General features: G+C 34.1%; 2 protein-coding genes across 2 annotated transcripts; one reads left to right on the top strand and one right to left on the bottom strand.

The window, feature by feature from the left end:
- Window positions 1–1,072: 1,072 nt before the first annotated feature.
- LOC126696651 (GDSL esterase/lipase At2g40250) lies at window positions 1,073–3,590 on the bottom strand. Its single transcript, XM_050393339.1, has 3 exons — window positions 2,973–3,590; window positions 1,833–2,106; window positions 1,073–1,266 (listed from the first exon to the last, which is right to left on the bottom strand). Exons 1-3 carry the CDS (start codon window positions 3,588–3,590, stop codon window positions 1,073–1,075), a joined length of 1,086 nt encoding a protein of 361 aa, XP_050249296.1.
- A 4,072-nt stretch (window positions 3,591–7,662) lies between these two features.
- LOC126697761 (UTP--glucose-1-phosphate uridylyltransferase 3, chloroplastic) lies at window positions 7,663–17,950 on the top strand. The gene is made up of 17 exons (XM_050394855.1): window positions 7,663–8,661; window positions 9,689–9,869; window positions 9,961–10,110; window positions 10,273–10,434; window positions 10,547–10,719; window positions 10,834–10,900; window positions 11,509–11,675; window positions 13,778–13,936; window positions 15,170–15,261; window positions 15,349–15,443; window positions 15,580–15,657; window positions 15,903–15,998; window positions 16,358–16,432; window positions 16,521–16,612; window positions 16,797–16,959; window positions 17,328–17,388; window positions 17,653–17,950. Exons 1-17 carry the CDS (start codon window positions 7,973–7,975, stop codon window positions 17,763–17,765), a joined length of 2,613 nt encoding a protein of 870 aa, XP_050250812.1. The 5' UTR covers window positions 7,663–7,972; the 3' UTR covers window positions 17,766–17,950.
- The last annotated feature ends 191 nt before the right edge of the window (window positions 17,951–18,141 follow it).

The raw sequence follows: 18,141 nt of genomic DNA, 5'->3' as shown, positions 1-18,141 counted from the left end.
AAAAAAAAAAAAAAACAAAAAACGCAAAACGTGAACGCAGGTTTTAACTGAAACCAAACGGGCACAATATAATATTTTGCTTAATATCATATTTTTATCTCACCTTTAAACAAAAGTTAGCAGCGATATAAGCGTGGCTAAACTCACATGAAACCCTAACACCTTCATAAATTACTAAGTTACTAGTTAGTTGTACAATACTAATTAATTTTCATTAATTAGCTAGAATGTCTTTAGAAAATAGGAGTTATTTTCTCATGGGTGGCGTGCTTCAAGGTGTAGAGCTCTTTAGTGTTTGCCTGTTTGGATCATTTGAAAAATTACAATAATAAAGTGTTTTTAAGGTGTTACATACGTTTGAAAATTAAATTGATAAAGAAACTTTTTAGATGTAAGAAATGATAAAAGAGGAAATACTAAAAGTATTCATATTTGAATCTAATGAATTCAATTAATGACTAATGTTTATTTTGTTTTTCTTAACATTATTAATAGGCTCTCTCTCTCACACAAAATAGGTGAGTATTGGGTGTTATTTTAAAAGTAAGCATGTGAATTTCTATTATTCATTACAAAACTTGAAATTCCTAGATTTAATTTAAAGTTATTTTTCGGTTTAATTTAGAAGGAAGAAAAGCTTTTCAGCTTCAAGCTTCGGTAATAAACTTTGAGAAGATTGGCCTTTATCAGCTGATAATGTATACAAACGTTTTTCTTTTCAAAATTTTCAGTAAAGAATGACAAGGAATATTAGTTCGGGTTTCCTTCATGTATATATATATAACAAGGCTGTGATGTGTTGTACCTACTAATTGTTTTTCTTCAATGGATCCAATTAATTTATTTTTACTTAATGCAAATATTCAAGTTCCAAGCATGCACCATACATATAACCCACATTTTTTCACTGAAATTGGATAAATAAGGACCGGCCTCCATCTATACCCAGCCAATATTGAACAATTCACATGAATACGAAAAGAATAAGATCAAAATAATATCTGCTAACTTCAATCCTCAATCATACTAAGAACCTATATAGTCATACCATATGTATGATACTTTATTTGGTCTAATCAACAAGATGAGGAAGCACATTCTGACTATATAAATTGGCGATAACCCGGTATGCTGCTTGTGTAGGATGCACTGCATCCCAGAATACATATTTAGATGCGTCTGTGCATTTCAGGTCAATCGCATTGCATAGAGGACCCATCTCCACAAGTCCAGTCCCACAGCATGCTTGAAGTGTTTGCTCAAAACCTACCACACAAAGCCAAATTAAGATCCTTTATGTCACTCAAACTTTAAGACAATTAATAATGTTTAATGCATAGTGCTAAAATAGTAAAATGAAAAGAACCAAATGTTTGTTTGGCTAAAAACCTATCGAATACAAACTTTTGTCCCACCTTTTATATTTCACTTTACATTCTACGAATTACATACATAAAAAATGAAACAGAAGGTTTATAATTAAAATTGATTCTACTACTCTTAGAAGTATTGACACTTCATTACTAATGCTACTATTCTAGGAAGTATGAATCCTTCATTTATAGTGCCGTGTTGTATTCATATTAATTTGCTTGTCACTGTGTTGTGTTCTACCTATACTTGTGTTCATGTCCATGTCAATGCTTCCAAGCTACTGCTACACAATGTTCTGAGTATACCCATACCCATATTCATGTCCATATCCGTGCTTGCTAGCTACTACTACACAAAGTTTTGAGTGAAATAATACTATTGCTACTAATAGTAATAATACGTTTCTTAAGGCAGCAGATATATATATATATATATATATATATATATATATAGCTTACCATATTTATGTGGATTCATGATCATGTCCATCATGGGATTGTAAATATCAACATAAAGGACCTTGGCGCGATGGTGTTGAGCTTGCAACCTTGAGGTTAGGGTTTGAAGCTTGTTATTGTAGGCCTGAGAGTGAAAGTTTTGCTGATTGACACAAACACGTTGGAGCATGTGAAAGCTTGGTATGATGCTGCCTAATGTCACTTGCATTGGCAAACACCCAATTGGTGGGAGACCCGCCACCACAATCCTCCGTGCTCCTGCTCCATAAAGGCTCTGCTACCACAATAATATGCATGAACATGGTTGCTTCACTTGTTATCATAATTAGTCAAATATGCAAATTCTACATTCAAAACAAAAATACAAATTTTAAAAATAAACATTCTCTCTAATTAAAAATATAAAAGAAATAATTCCATATAAATAATCGTTCTTTTAGCAATTTTCATTCAAAGCCATGTTTCTGTGTACAATTTATATTTTTTTTCATTTTCATTTTTTATGTCAAAGCATACAATAACCATATGCTTGTTATATTATTATACTAAGTGTGGGGTCAACCTTATGTAAATGGGGGTGTTCTATATATGGGTAAAGCTTGTATCAATGCCTTTTTTGCATTGAAGTATTGAATACTATACTACTAAGATAAGTAGCATATGTCCGCATTAAAAATAAAAAAATAAAAAAATAAAGAACTTATCTTCTATACATATCCCAGTGATACAAAATACCACAAAACTACAAAATGGGATGGAAGCATGCAAGTTGATGTAACAAAAGAAACTGTTAAGTAAAATCATCCTTTGAGGACCTTCAACCTGTCCTATTGGCAGACCAATTCAGTATGTGAGGCCATAAAATGTCATTTATTTGAACAAGAATCAATGAAAACCCTAGGACTCGTTTGTTTGGTTATTATTAAAAGTCAATGGTTTCATTTAAATTCTTTATGAGTTAAAATAAACTTAATAAACAAATGTAGTCGATCTCAATCTTCCAATATAATATATATCTTGATTATTAGTAAATATCCTAAATTTATATTCAGTAATAAATTGTTCGATAACATATATTTATTTTGCGTAATTATTGAGTTAAAAATAATCAAAGCCAAGTCACCATAAAATTTGACATACCTTAATAACAGATTCAAGTTTTTGGAGCAGAAGATTCTGATAATTATCAATTGTATATTCCAGTGCCCGTACTGGTATATCATAAAAGTTGAACATCATATCATTACTTCCAACACTGATCAAAAACAGTGCGTTTTTAACAATCTTTCTAGCCTTTTCTGCCCCAACTTTTTTTTCTATCCTTTGTAAAGCTTCTTCAAAGTATTTCAACTGTGTCTGCATATCCAAAGCGTGTGACAAAGCCACAGTCTCTGGGTCCAAACCTGTACCCGCTGACCCAAAACTAACACCAGTAAGCAAATCATTATCTGTCAAACTAGGGTCCAGGTAAGCCGGTAAGAGTTGCTTGAGGCCCAAGGAAGCAACTATATAATCTGTTGCTAATTTTCCATTAGAAAACCTTCCAGACGAAACATGGTCTGGCAAGTCTTGGCCATAGGGCTGGTGGTCACCACGGAAGATCGTTGTTATGTGGTTGTTGTTGCCTGAATCAATGGTTGAGTCACCGAAGGCGAAGACAGCAGTAATATTTGGAGTTGCTGTGTTAGGAATAATTGGCAGAGAAACTAAGAAAGAAATCAAGAAGATTGTGAAGAAGATGGCTTTCCTAGAATCCATAGTGTTTTTTTTTTTTTTTTTTTTTTTTTGTTAACAGGAAAAAAAAAAATTAGATTGATTTTTAGAAGAACAAAAGAGAATTTATAATAGGATTTTGGATTTTTAGAGTTTGGTATAAAATAGAATTGTATGCTTTTTATGATTCCATCTAAAGTGGTTGAGTTAGATATGTATATATATCACATTAATTATCACCTTAATAAAAGACGCGAAACGCAATTAAATTCTTGGTTAATTAATCAAAATTCCAAGTGGTTTCAGATTCAGAATCCTTGATGCTCCAAATCAATAGATTTATATTTATAGGGTTTTAGATTAGGATAATACATGCTAAGAGTCGGTGCTTCATCAATAACTATTACTCTTAGACTCTTATACTCTTAGTTATATTCCTAGACGCAGTAGGATATACAATTTGGATGTGACGCGTCTACGTGTTGTTGAGCAAGAGCACCTCATGTCCTCATGGTAAAGCCAAAAGGTGTGTGTGTTTGTATGTGCATTCATCCACAGTTCACTCTTCAATAATCCATGAGAACCAATGACACTGACATAGTTTTACACACATACGGAACCCTGAAAGTTACTCAGTCCGAGTTAACTTCTCATGCCTGGAAGTTATAGCCAGAGCCCCGATGCATTGTCAATTGAGGGCACAAGAACTTGAAATATAAAGTACCCCTCGTATATATCCAAGAAATACAAGAGAAGAAAGCAATCTATACATTTTGGGCAAATTACAACTTACTTACCTATGTTTTGATGGATTGAAATTAACTGATTTTTGTATCCCACCTCAGTTAAAAGCTAAATATGTAATTTTACTTCACTTTTATGCCTCTCTCCTCCAAAAACACAAAAACATAAAAATACAAAATCAAATAAGATAAAAAACAATCTAGCGGAACACTTATATCATGGGATTTCAAATCACAGGTAGGCAATTTAAATTTCAGTCAAACCTCAAATGGATAAAGTGTCAAATTTTAAACTACAGGTAGAGATAACTTAAATTTTAATCAAACCACGGGTGGATAAGTTGTAATTTGTCCATACATTTTTTTTTTCAAAAATTGATGTGTATGTTATGATTGATATGTAATAAAAGCAAGCTAGAAATTTTAATTTGGGAAGTCAGCTTATATGATATTAATACAACAATCAAGAAAATACTAAACACACACACATACTCTAATAATATTCTACTATAATAATTTTCTTACATATATCGTAATAATTTTTTTTAAACAATTTATCATCTTTTATAAATTTTAATGAGCATAGAAAAATATATATCTAAGTTTCTATAGACATGTACAAAAAAAAAAAAAAAAAATCACAGTTATTTCATTGTTCATTTTAAAAATCTTTCTTATTTTATTAAATATTATCATTTGTAATATTAAAACTCCCATGTTTAACTACTATTTAGGCATTGTAATGAATTTGACATCTTGAATATGAATCAAGCAATACATTTAAGAACTTAAAAACAAAAATAAAAAAGCTTTAGTTCCAAAGAAAAAATATACCTACTATTCCACATGTTATACAACTATAAATCTAACTTATTGTTCATAACTCAAAGCAAATAAAAGAAAATTATGGTAGATCCAATCAAGTCCTCAATTATTTAAAGTTAAAGAGAGTAAAACATATCTAGAGCTTGAACTCCACTTACACCAAAATCTAATTGGTGTCTTTGACTTAAAAATAAAAAGTAATCATTATGGAGTGAGCACCATAGATTGAAATTGTATCCCGTACACACGCGCATGCATGCTCTCTCTCTCTCACACACACATATATCATATATATATATATATATATATATACACATACATCTAATGTTAAAAGGAGTTAAAAAAAACTTGTTTTTATTAAAAACTCTCTACTTAGACTTAGACTTAAACAAGAAGAACTAACTCACTAGAAAAGTTAGGAACGAGCTAAAAAGGAAGATACACTATTCTATCATTATTTAAATAAATAAAAAAGAGAGAGTCTGTTTTTGTTGCAAACTTTTTTTTTTTTTATTGACCCATTTTGGACAACTTTTTTTTCTTTGTGAACTATTGGGTTAATCAATTGTTTTTTTTAGGGGGATCAACTCTTATTTTTGAGATATAATATTTATAAAATATATAGATTCTATTTTTAAAATAAAATAAATTTGGGGGTTGCCCCCAAAGCCCATTCTCCCCTGCTAAAAATGATTTGTTTATATAAAAGTGATACTCCATCTATCAAAATTGAATTCTTCAAGAAGTTCTAAATTTTGTTGTGCTTAGCATTATTTTCTTAACATTCATAACGAACCAATACAATATTATATTATCATTACTATACCTTGCATTGAAAAGTTACAATAAGTATAAAATACTGTATATTTCAAAAAAAAATTATTATTGAAATTGAAATGCAACGTGCACAAAGTATACCCATTTTTTTTTTTTTTTCCAATTATGTATCTAACTGTCTACAGTTATTATTGGATTGGCACACTGAGTTTTGGGTTGGCAATCTGAATGAAGAAGAATTTAATCTGGCAAGTGGTCAAGCCCAGCTCAGACTTTCTAAAATCTAAAAAAAACCACATGTTTCCTCAAGGCCCTAAAATAAAAAAGCCCAAACCACATTCACCCAACAACAAGGCATACAACAAAAAAAATTAGTCAGACCAAAAGCAAAGCCAATAAGAGCATCAGCAGTGGGCCTGCCAAATGCCAAATATAAGGTACATTTTGGCATTTAGGCCCAAAACATAGTTAGCAACTGGAAGGCCAAAACTGGGTAAGGCCAAATTTTTTTGGCATAGTGCTACAGTACCATTTTAAATGTGCGATGGTATTGTAGCACTATACCAAAACAAAATAGTATATTTTAATTCTTTTATTTTTTTTTTCTCTCCTCTATGTCAGAATTTCTTTCTTAGCATCTCTCAGTATTTCCTCTCCCTCTCTCTCTCTGACTTCTCTTGTCGTCTTTCTCTTTGTGCTGGTGCTTGAGGTAGAAGACCTTAGAGTTGTTGGTGGCGGCAGAGGGGATGAGTCTGGTGTCAAGGAGCTTGAGGATTTCGTTGCAAATGTTGAAGAGCTCCGACTCAATTTGGGTCAAAAAGCGTCGCCAAAGTGGGTTACGGTTTGGGTTTTGTGTGTGTGTGTGTTGTTGTTATTTTATTTTATTTTATTTTGTTTTTGTTTTTGTTTTCCTATTGTGACCGATGGCTAAAGGAAGAGGTGGGTATGGGTTTGATATGGATGGTGGCTAAATTTTATCTATGCTCTTTCTTTCTTTGTGAGTATGGCTGAATTGGCAGTGAAGAGAAAAAAAAAAATCAAGGCTTTTTTCAAGTTGCATGCGTGTATTGGTGGGTGGTTATACTGGGTTTGGGTTGGTGGTGGGTGGATGAGAGAGGGAAAAACAGAGAGATAGATAACAAAGATAAAGAGAGAAGAGAGAGAGATTTTTTATATTATTTTAATATGTAGTATGAAAAAATAAAATATGGATTGTTGGATGTATTGTAAAATGATATGGTATAATCGATAAAGTAGCTTTTTGAGATGATAAAATAAGATAGGATGACATTTCCGGTCGTGGATGCTCTAAGCAAACGCCATGAAATTGGATTGGGATTTGGGAAACCAAAAAAACCAACCAATCCCACAAAGATGATTAGATCAATAGGACACAACACACCCCATATTCTTGTGCTAGAGCCTAGAATTCTATCCTTGTTTTTAACATATTGTTGGGTCTTTTTTAGTTATTTATTTATTATTATTTATTACTTTCCTTTTTTTTTAAAAGAAAATTTTATTGTTATTTTATTACTTCCCTTTGTTGTTGGACAGTGGAGATAGGATGCAACAGTAGCAAAATATCATAATTAATTGGCTAAGGTAAAGCTGTACCATACAAAAATTTGAGGGTGACAAAAGAGAACTTTTACTTTATTATCCACTGTGAATTAGATCAATATTAAAATATTTAATATGGATGCTAATTGAACAGGTGTGATTGAGTTAGACAAATCAAAAAAAAAAAATCTTTTGGCTTGTGGGATTGCGACGGTTTTGGATCCAATTCGACGCAATAGCGACATGGTTTCCTGTCCTCACTACTCATCGGTATGGTATGTGCTACGTGTAGATGTAGGGCCAAAATTTGTTAACCTCATTTAATCATATAGATCGCGATTGAATGTCGATACAGAGCTTTTTAATTACATATTAAACACACGCATTTTGGCGGTACTCCCTCTCGCTCTCTTTATAGTAGCAAGAAGTATATGCTTCTAGCATCTCACTCTTTTATCCCTCGTTCCCCTTCATTTTTAAAACAAGACGCTCTCTCTCTCTCTCTACAGTGAATGAAGAATGGCGCACTCAACAACTTCTATTCTCCAACAGAACAACCGTTTCCTCTTCTCCTTCAAATCCAAATCCAAAGCCTCTAACCGTCACTTCTCCTCCCACTCTCTCCACCTCAACAAGCCTCTCTTCCCTCTCTCTTCCTCGCTCTCTTCCTTTCCTTCGTCTCCGTCGCCTTCGTCTTGCTTTGTCACGCGCGTCTCCAAGGCGCCTTTAGAGTACGCGCCACCGGCGCCGGAGTTCAATTTCGACCGGGAAATCTCCCGCCTCAAGAACCTCCGCTCCAAGCTCTCCGTCGCGAAGACCGTCGAGGACAAGCTCGCGGTGCTCGGCAGAGACGCGAGGGTGAAGCGATTCTTCGAAGGCTTGAGCCGGAGCGGGTTCGCTACTGTTTTGGCTTCGCTCAGTGTGGACTCGTACGGATTGTTTCTGGTGAAGTGCTTGGTCGCGGCGGGGCAGGAACACGTGCTTGGCTTGGAGTCCGAGATGAGCGAATTCGAGTCGACGTGGAGCGATATCAAGAGCGCGCTTTACGCGTTGGTGGAGATGATTGAGAAGCTCGATAATGGCAGGGAGCGTTCGGGGAGCAACACTGGTTTCGGTTTGAAAAGCGGAGAAGTTGGAGATTTTGAGAAGCTGTTGAAGACTCTTGGCGAAATCGAACGGTTCTATGATTGCATTGGGGGAATCATTGGGTGAGTTTTCATTTTAATTTCATTCCATTTGTTTTTTTTTATAAATTTTTGTTTAGTATTTTTACTAATGTGTTATTAGTGAATTGGATAGAAGCAATTGAAGTAATGGTAGTTGTTGATACTGTTATTAGTTATAGTGAATTTATTGAAGTAATGGTAGTTGTTGATATTTGTTATCGGTTATACTGTAATTGATTATAGGAGACATTAGGTACTGTTTACGGACCTACAACCATTTTATTTTAAAAAAAATATTAAAAATAGGTCCCACATACTATTAATAAATTTAAAAATTAATTTGTTACATTGTTTTCAGTTTTTTGCAAAATAAACTGTATCCAAATGGATCTGAATGATTATGTTAAGAGTGAATTAATGTTTAGGATCCAACAGAAGTCACACATGTGCTGAGTTACTAATGAGGCTGCCACAAACCATTTGATGCATATGCATGCAAGTATAAGTTGTGTGTGTGTAGCTGGGTTTAGCTCAGGAAAAGCATGAGAACAAGTGTGCTAACCCATTTCAAAGTGGTTACAAGCCCATGTATGACAAGTCATCAAATGTTTCCGCATGTGTGATAATTAGAAGTAGTAGTTAGTTAGTTGCTGAACTGGAAGTCAGTGAATCTTGGGCCTCTCCTGGCCTTTGCGTGTAAAGAGCTTGAGAGCTCGAACGTGAGTACTGAATTTAATTGTTATTGGGAGAAGATAATACCTTTCGTGTTTCATTAGTCAACGCAGCTACATAGTTGAATTTAATTGGGAACCTAAGGTATAAAACATAAGGAATTGTATTTAATTTTTGCCCTTTTAGTACTTCCGTATGCAATGCCTTGTCTCTTTCCATGAATGGTAATTGAAGTCACAAATTTCTTACTTAAAAATGACTGGAGAATTTAAAAAGAAAAAAAGAAAAAGACAGAGACACTTGCTGTTTTTGCTACTATGGTACTGCATTTCGGGAAATTAATCTGTTGATGCATAGTCTTTTATTTTGATATTTTTTAGTTGTTCACTTGCTGCAGATATCAGATTACGGTGCTTGAGCTTCTTGCACAAGCAACATGTGAAAGGGAGACAACAAACTGGTCCCATCACATAAATAAATTAATGGAATGCCAATTTACAGAAATTCATGCTCCTAGAGGAATTGACCTTTCTCAAGATACAGAATATGCATCTCAAGCAGCTATTTGGGGAATTGAGGTTAGTGCTTTCTAATAAGAGCATATATGTTTATTTAAAGGAAGATATGTGTCACAGATTGTTTTGAACTACATGATCTTATCCTTTTTAGGGCTTGCCAGACCTAGGTGAAATCTATCCTTTGGGAGGCTCCGCAGATAGGCTTGGTTTGGTTGATCCTGACACAGGTGAAGGTCTTCCTGCTGCAATGCTTCCTTATTGTGGACGGACTTTATTGGAACGGCTTATAAGAGATCTTCAGGTATAAGACCTTGGTTAGTAAAGCCTGGAAATATTTCTTTAAGATGCTTGACACTCTCCCCCCCAAATATTAAAAAAAGAAAAAGAATGAACCATCACTGAAATATGTTATTTTAGATTCTGAGATAATGTGCACCTTATTTTTGTATGTTTCAATCGCAAGGCTAGAGAGTTCTTGTACTTCAAGATGTATGGAAAACAATGTATCACACCTGTTGCAATCATGACAAGTTCTGCAAAGAAAAACCATGAACGCGTCACTTCTCTTTGTGAAAGACTTGGATGGTTTGGAAGAGGTCGATCAAGTTTCCAATTTTTTGAACAGGTTTTATGATTAAAACTATGAGGATTTCTTCCACTTTTTGCTTTTCTAATGGTTTATGCTATTTGAGTAATGAATACTTTTTTTCATTCAAATTTATTATGTGAACTGTCAGCCTCTTGTTCCATCAATTAGTGCAGAAGATGGGCAATGGGTGGTGGCTAAACCATTCACACCTGTATGCAAACCTGGTGGTCATGGTGTTATATGGAAGCTTGCATATGACAAAGGTATCTTCAAATGGTTTTATGATCATGGAAGAAAAGGGGTAACAGTCCGACAAGTCAGGTTAGCCATAAATAGTATTTTTAATGCCTTTAAGTCCATTATTTATTGTCAGCTGCAATTTTATAGTTGGGAAGCCAGACTCTGGACATTATTTAGACTCTGGTGTCCTTGCAGTAATGTTGTTGCTGCCACGGATGTGACACTTTTGGCATTGGCAGGAATCGGTTTACGTCATGGAAAGGTAGGCTTGTATTTGATTGTTGATCATATCATTCTCTTTCTGAGCACCAACTTACTGATAGCTAGGTACAATTTTGTCAGCTAAAAAGCATTTAGGCATTGGGCTTTAGCTAGTATGCACATTTACTTTGTCTATGTGATAAGTCCACTTCCAATTTTTTAAATTTTTAGTTCAGTAGAAACAGTTGCTACCAATATCAGACATGTGTGTACACCTTTATATGGACAACATTAATGCGGCTAATACATACATCAGCACACATCCAGATTTGAACTAAAGTTTCATATATTTATTAATTTTCAGCTGTATGCCAGTAGTTAATCTAAATAATTTGTCTATTGGTTAAGCATTTTGATGCATTTTCATTTAGAAGTTTGCTCAGTACCATTAAGCTTTGGCTCAAAAGGCACTCCTCCCAACAAAGAATGGGGAGGAGAGTGAGGTCATGGGTTCAACAGACTTCTGAGTCTGACATGGCCAATAAGTTTAAAGAATACTTGTATCATAGTAGCTGACATGGTTGCATGTGATCATGCCATGTTGCATGGAGTCTCACATTATGGGGGACTTCAAGGAGAAAGGAATATAACTAACTGCACATGATACAGAAACTGGGGTTTGCATCCTGTGAGCGACGATTGGGGGCTACAGAAGGAATTAATGTTCTAATTGAGAAGAAAACTCTTGATGGGAGGTGGGCCTATGGTGTGTCATGCATTGAATATACAGAGTTTGACAAATTTGGAATCACCAATGGATCTCTTTCTCCCAAAAGGTAAACATTTATTTATTACTCATGATTTTCAATTCGTTGTTTATGGTGTTTATTTGACGTAGTTCTAGCTCTAAACAAGCACAATGACTCGTATGATTTTTTATATTGTGTATGTCATGTTTGGCATTATTTACTATCTCAGTTTCTACCATATAATCATTAGAATGACACCATCTATCCAGGATCTTAAGTAAATCAGCACTCTATTAGATTTCTTGATAAGATCTTAAAGGGTTCTTGAATAGGGTTTGATGTATAAGGGTTAAGGTATTGGATCTTGAATATATTTGATGGCTGTTTGGTGTTAAAACAGTGAATAGGTAGCAACAACTTTAAGCGATCAACCTAGGAAAGAGAAGGCAATCATACCCTCAAAACTTAAAATAAGTTGTTGGAATTTATTAAAAGCAATTCTAAGGTGCCAAGAAACCACACTAATACTAGACCATGATTCTCGATTTTTTTTTTTAAAATATTTTTTTCCAACAAACTCTTTGTTGTCTGGATCCCCTAGCTCATGGATAACCTAAAATGTCATTCAATGTTTATGCCTCCAAATATTTTTCTGATCACCTCATGGAAATGTGTATTGTCTTAAAAAAAGAAATTTTAATGTCAGGTGTTTAATGTTTTGCATGAATAGAGGTTTGGGAGTCAGGATCTTGGTACTGGGTTTTGCAGTTTTGATGCAATAGAATTGAGAGGCAAGGTGGAGTTAATAATGTGATACATCACATCAAGATTGTAAATTTGTATTGAATTTGGCATCAAAACCTATACAGTTTTTTTAGCATACAGCTGGAAAGTAAAACCTCTTGCAAATTTTTATTGACCCTAAAGTTGTTATTTATAAAAATAAAAAACCGAAGAAAGAAAATTTTCTTCTTGCACCTGAAACAACACTATGCTCACTATTGCGATGATTAATTGGATCTGGAAAGTCTAGGCATCCTACATTAAAAAACCACATTACAAAGAAGTAAATTTTCTGAACTTTGTAATTATTTATGTGGATCATCTAGGTGCTGCTCCTCTTGTTTAAATGACAAAATACCAACGATATGCTGGGCCATATGTGTACCTTTTCAGAAAAGCAATTTGAGTTTCTAATTTTCTTTTCCAATGTGGCCACATTTACAGGAGAGGAGCTAGCATAGAGTTTATTTAGGGAAATCGGCTGCCTTTCTTTAGAGTGCATCTTCTGAATAATGTTTGTTTTAGAATAAGAGTTAAATGATTAAATTCACTATTTCCTAATAGTTTAGCTTTTGGGACAAGTAATTTATCATGTTATCAAAGCATGTGGTCTTGAGTTCAAACCATGTCTACTCTACCTTTAATTCTAGAGGCTTGAAGAGATACCTATTCTAATTTACTATTATTTTATTTTGTATTTTTTTGGTCAATTAGATTTTTATTAGGTGTCAATTAGATTATTAGTACTTTATTTTATTAAGCTCAATGTTATTTTTAATTCAATAATTGGGATTTCCCAAGCAATTAAAATTAGGGTTTCCTATGTCAATGAGTAAAGTATTGTGCTTCCTTTAAGAGGGAGATTAATTTGATGAATAGAATTTCTAGTGAAATTGTCTCCATGGTTTGGTGCCAACTCTAGCCAACCCTAGCTGTTGACTTCTATAGGTTTTTTTCATGCTTGGTGCCGACTCCTAAGTCTCCTATCTTCATTGTCAACCTCCCATTTAAAGAAGTTAAAAATCCCACATCTTCAGCCCCACTTATTAAGGGGAAAGAAAAGTGGTAGTTTATCATTGTTAAAAGGGACTTTTTTTTTCCTTCTGATAAGAAGTATAATTGCTTTATTGAAGAAAACACAAACACTTTATGTTCACGATGATGAACACAAAGGGTTTGGAAAAATTATAATATATCTTATCCTATTTTGTATCAATTGAAATAAATTTGTTTTTGAGTTTGACTTATTACTTTGAGTCACAAAATTGGTGTATCTTTTCTTTTATTGCATGTTCAATCTTCTTCTTCTTTTTTTTTTTTTTTTTTTTTTTTTTTTTGAGAGGGGGATCTTTTAACATAAGGATCTCAAAAATCTTCCAATGTCATCCATGTCTTCTGTATTCAAGTTTGCAGGAGAAGTTTTCTGCCAATACGAACATCCTATATGTGGATTTAGCATCTGCAGAGTTGGTTGGATCAAGCAAAAATGAAAACAGTTTACCAGGCATGGTGCTGAATACAAAAAAGCCAGTTGTATATGAGGATGCTTTTGGAAACAGGCATAGGTACATACTTTCATCAAACTTCTAGCTGCTGTTTTAAAGTTTTCTTTCTTATAGTACCATATCAATGGGAGGTGGTTGTGTTCTGCATGAAAATTGCTTAAATGTGCATCCTGCAATACATCAAGCCAAATGGCAAATGTTCAAACTATGAAAAGAGGAAAACGTCCGTGCCATTACTTTTATTAATGTACTCTAGGATATGAAAACCATCACAAGGTACATTTTGTGAAAATGCAGACAGCTTCTTTTATATATTATATTTGGTTCAAAAGGTATTCTTCTGATCTGTCAATGAGCTCTAGCTCAAATGACACTTCCTCTTTGCATGATAATAGGATGGAGGGAGAGGTCATGATTTCAAAACTCAGAACATGCATGTGCAACTTACCAATAGTGAAAAAATGGTTTTCTTTTGATATTTGTAAATTATCCATAGCTGTATTTATTATTCTTGAGAACCTATAAAATATTTCAGTTACTTATCCCAAAATAATAATAATAATAATAATAATCTTGAGAACCATTATCTGCCACATATAGATGTAAGCCTCAATTGAGACTGATGTTTAAATCCAAGTCTGTAGCAGATATGTGCTGTTTAACATTGGTCTAGTAGCCATTGTCACTGACACGTGCTGTCGTTTATAAAATTGCTTAATAGTATTGAAATCACGATTACGGAAGAGTAAAACAGTGTAACATATGGTATTGCTTAAATGATGGCACCCATCAGATTCAAAGTGTGGGTTGGATGCTTAATTTTGAAACATGTTCAAGATTAAATTTGTAGAGAGAGAGAGAGAGAGAGAGGCAAAACTGTGGGCTGGTCAGAATTGGAGAAGTTAAGTCTTGGTTTCCCAATTCAAACATTTCCTTGAGATTAGGTTTCCTGAAAATTTTATAAGGGAGGCATTTTAAAATTCCTTTGTTGGAGACGTCCAGGGTTCCAACGGAGACCAAGAGCTTTGTAGCTCAATTGCACTTTCTAGTGTTTCCAACAAAGACATCCATGGTTCAAGTTCCCCCCCCCCCCCCCCCCCCCCTTCCCCCATTGTAACTTGAACTATGTAAAAATAAATAAAAAATCCTTTATTGGACATCTATAATTTTTTTGACACTGTTTATATTAATAGCTAGGCTTTAATTGTCTGCATTAGTTGTTGTATTTGTTATCACTGATATTATGCTGAGTGCGTGCTAACTGCTAACCACATTTTTCTTTTGATGTGATAGTGTCCCTGGTGGAAGATTGGAATGCACAATGCAAAATATTGCAGACAACTTTTTCAATACAAGTTCATCCCGTTGTTATAACAGAGTGGAAGGTATATCTTTGTTATTTTCTGTTTGCAGTTTGTGATTTCTTTTCCATGTTTAGCATCCTTTGTGTTTATTGGCTATGTCATTTGCAGAAAAGATGGACACGTTTATTGTGTATAATGAACGAAGAAGGGTCACATCATCTGCTAAGAGGAAAAGAAAACTTGCAGAGAAGTCATTACACCAGGTCATGCTTTTTAATTATGCTAAGTCACGATGTTCTCAGAGCGTACTTTAAAGTTCTATTACATTTTTAATATGTTGGGTCTTGAACCTGATAATTCTCCCATTATTAATATGTTTAAATTTTAATTTGTGTGCAGACTCCAGATGGTTCACTTTTGGATATATTACGAAATATACACGATCTTCTTTCCAAGTGTGATATTAGACTTCCTGTGGTAAATCCTTACAAATCTTCTGCAGTATTTGTGCAAAATTTTCCCCAGTTAATTTGAGTGGGATCTTGTTGCATATTATGCTATCCCACCACAAATTATTGCCCCATATTCATTATGTCTTGTTCACAAGTCTTGAATGTGTTGGTGAATTTCATTTTATGGCTACATTCACTTTTTTTTTTTTTTTTTTATAAGTATTTTATAGCTACCTTCACATTAAGTGTTTTTGTTTTACCATGATGCAGATTAAAGGTAACGATGAATATGTTGATTCTGGACCACCATTTCTCATCCTTCTGCACCCTGCTCTTGGCCCACTCTGGGAGGTCTCAAGACAAAAAGTAAGCTTACAATACTGGTTGTCATGTGTTTTATGGGCCGTCTCTCTCTCTCTCTCACTGAAAATAGTGTGTAAATCTAGTTAACTAGGTTGTATGTGATAATCCGAACTAACTAGAAACATCATTGCTGGTTGTTTATTTAGAGTGTCGCATTCACGCATTTCTTGTACTAATATAAAAATTTCATCTGTACCCATAGATGCTTCCGTTGTCTGATATGCTGTTATAATTGAGAGGGTTTTTCTTAAATCCATTGGTAACTAAAGGTTATATTGTTTGCCATCAATGGATAAACAAATCACTCAAATCTGGAGCAACAAAGATTAATTTTTTTTCCTTAATTCTCTTCATTGTCTCAGTTTCATGGAGGTTCCATATCCATGGGCTCTGAGCTACAAATAGAGGTTGCGGAGTTTTTGTGGAGGGATGTTCAGGTTATTCTATTCAAATAAATACTAAATTGAAAGAATGCTGGGTTATTATTTTCTAAGCTGATCTTGTTTCTCCCTTTCTCTACTTCAGCTTGATGGAAGCCTGATCATTGAAGCTGAAAATGTTATGGGGTCAATCAGGATTGATGAAAATGGTGAACCTATCCTAAAATATGGGCAGAGGTAGCATGGTGTTTGCATTCTTTTGTTTAATTTATAAAATATTTTTTTCTTAAATAGGTTAAATTGATACAATTAATAGACAAGGGAAAAAATTAAACTTTTTCTAATAGTTGGGAGGACTAAATTAGTAATTTAACCTTTAAATATTGTAGCTAGCAAATTCTAAGCATGTTATTCTGGCTAGGTGTGGAAGATGTAAATTGCAGAATGTCAAGGTACTGAATAAGGGAATCGACTGGGGTTCTGGAAACAACATATACTGGAAGCATGATGTGCAGCGCTTTGAGGCATTTAAGGTCATACTGCATGGAAATGCTGAATTTGAGGCAACTGATGTTATCTTACAGGTTAGATTTTTTGTGAGATTTGTATGGATTTGATGGTAGGATAGATAAATTTCTCAGGTATTATGGAAGGGAACTGTATCCGTACAAAATTTCAGTTTGTTAGATGCCAGGAACCAGGTCCTACACATAATACTCTGTGCATAGAGAAATAATAATCCAGTTTATTACATTCTTGGAAAGTTAAAAGAGTAAAAGACTTATGTAATATCTAAATATTGGATGGTTGCAAATTATCATCATTCAATCAAATGGCTAATTATTTTTATAGTTGCGCTCACATGTGACCCGGTTTTTTATGCTATTAGCTGGTTGTGCAGATATCTTGCTTAGATTAGTTATAATTTCTTTTACTGCTTTTTTTGATGCAGGGAAATCAAGTATACGAAGTTCCAAATGGCTACAAACTGAAGATCACACCAGGCAAATCAGGTTTCGAGAGTTTTCTTTAAAGCATTGGCATTTCCATTATCAACATCAACTACTCTCATAAGGAATATATATGAATTTTGAGTCATTTTGATTTTGGTCCTAATGTTTAAAAAATTTTGATTTTGATTTTTAAAGTTTGACAACGTTTTTAATCTCGTCTCTCTCTAAGCATGAAATCATTATCACATGCACATGCACTCATGTCCTTTCCTTGAGATGATGGTTAACACAAGCGATTCATTTGTGATTTTCATTGAAACTCAGGTTTATCAGTCCAGTTGGACCCTATTGAACAGAGTATGATGGACAGTGGAAGTTGGTTCTGGAACTACAAGATAAAAGGCAAACACATTCAGCTGGAATTGGTAGAGTTGTAAATTACTTACTGGCTAGTCTTAACACCTCCCCTAATGTGAATCTTGGTTCACAAATGCATTGGAGGCCTGTAAATAAGATCTGAAGGGTTCCAGCTGTTGCTTTATTCTTGGTTGGATCTGCCCTTGTAACTGTAATGTACAAGAACATATAGAGTTCAAGCAAAGAAAGTTCTATTGTTCATCAACATTGCCCTTTTCCATTCTGAATTTCTTTTCCTTTTGCTTCAGATGATTAATATTACTCTCTGGTATGCAGAAAGAACTTTTAACCAATTGTAATTAGGTTATTTGTGTATTATCTAAACCAATGAGGGGTTGGGATTCGGACATTTTTCTTGCTAGTATTTGACTACAGGTCTTATCATGAAACAAGCCT

This window comes from Quercus robur, chromosome 8 (genome assembly GCF_932294415.1).
Source record: "Quercus robur chromosome 8, dhQueRobu3.1, whole genome shotgun sequence".
NCBI lineage: Eukaryota > Viridiplantae > Streptophyta > Magnoliopsida > Fagales > Fagaceae > Quercus > Quercus robur.
This window is presented reverse-complemented; position numbering and strand designations above follow the sequence as displayed.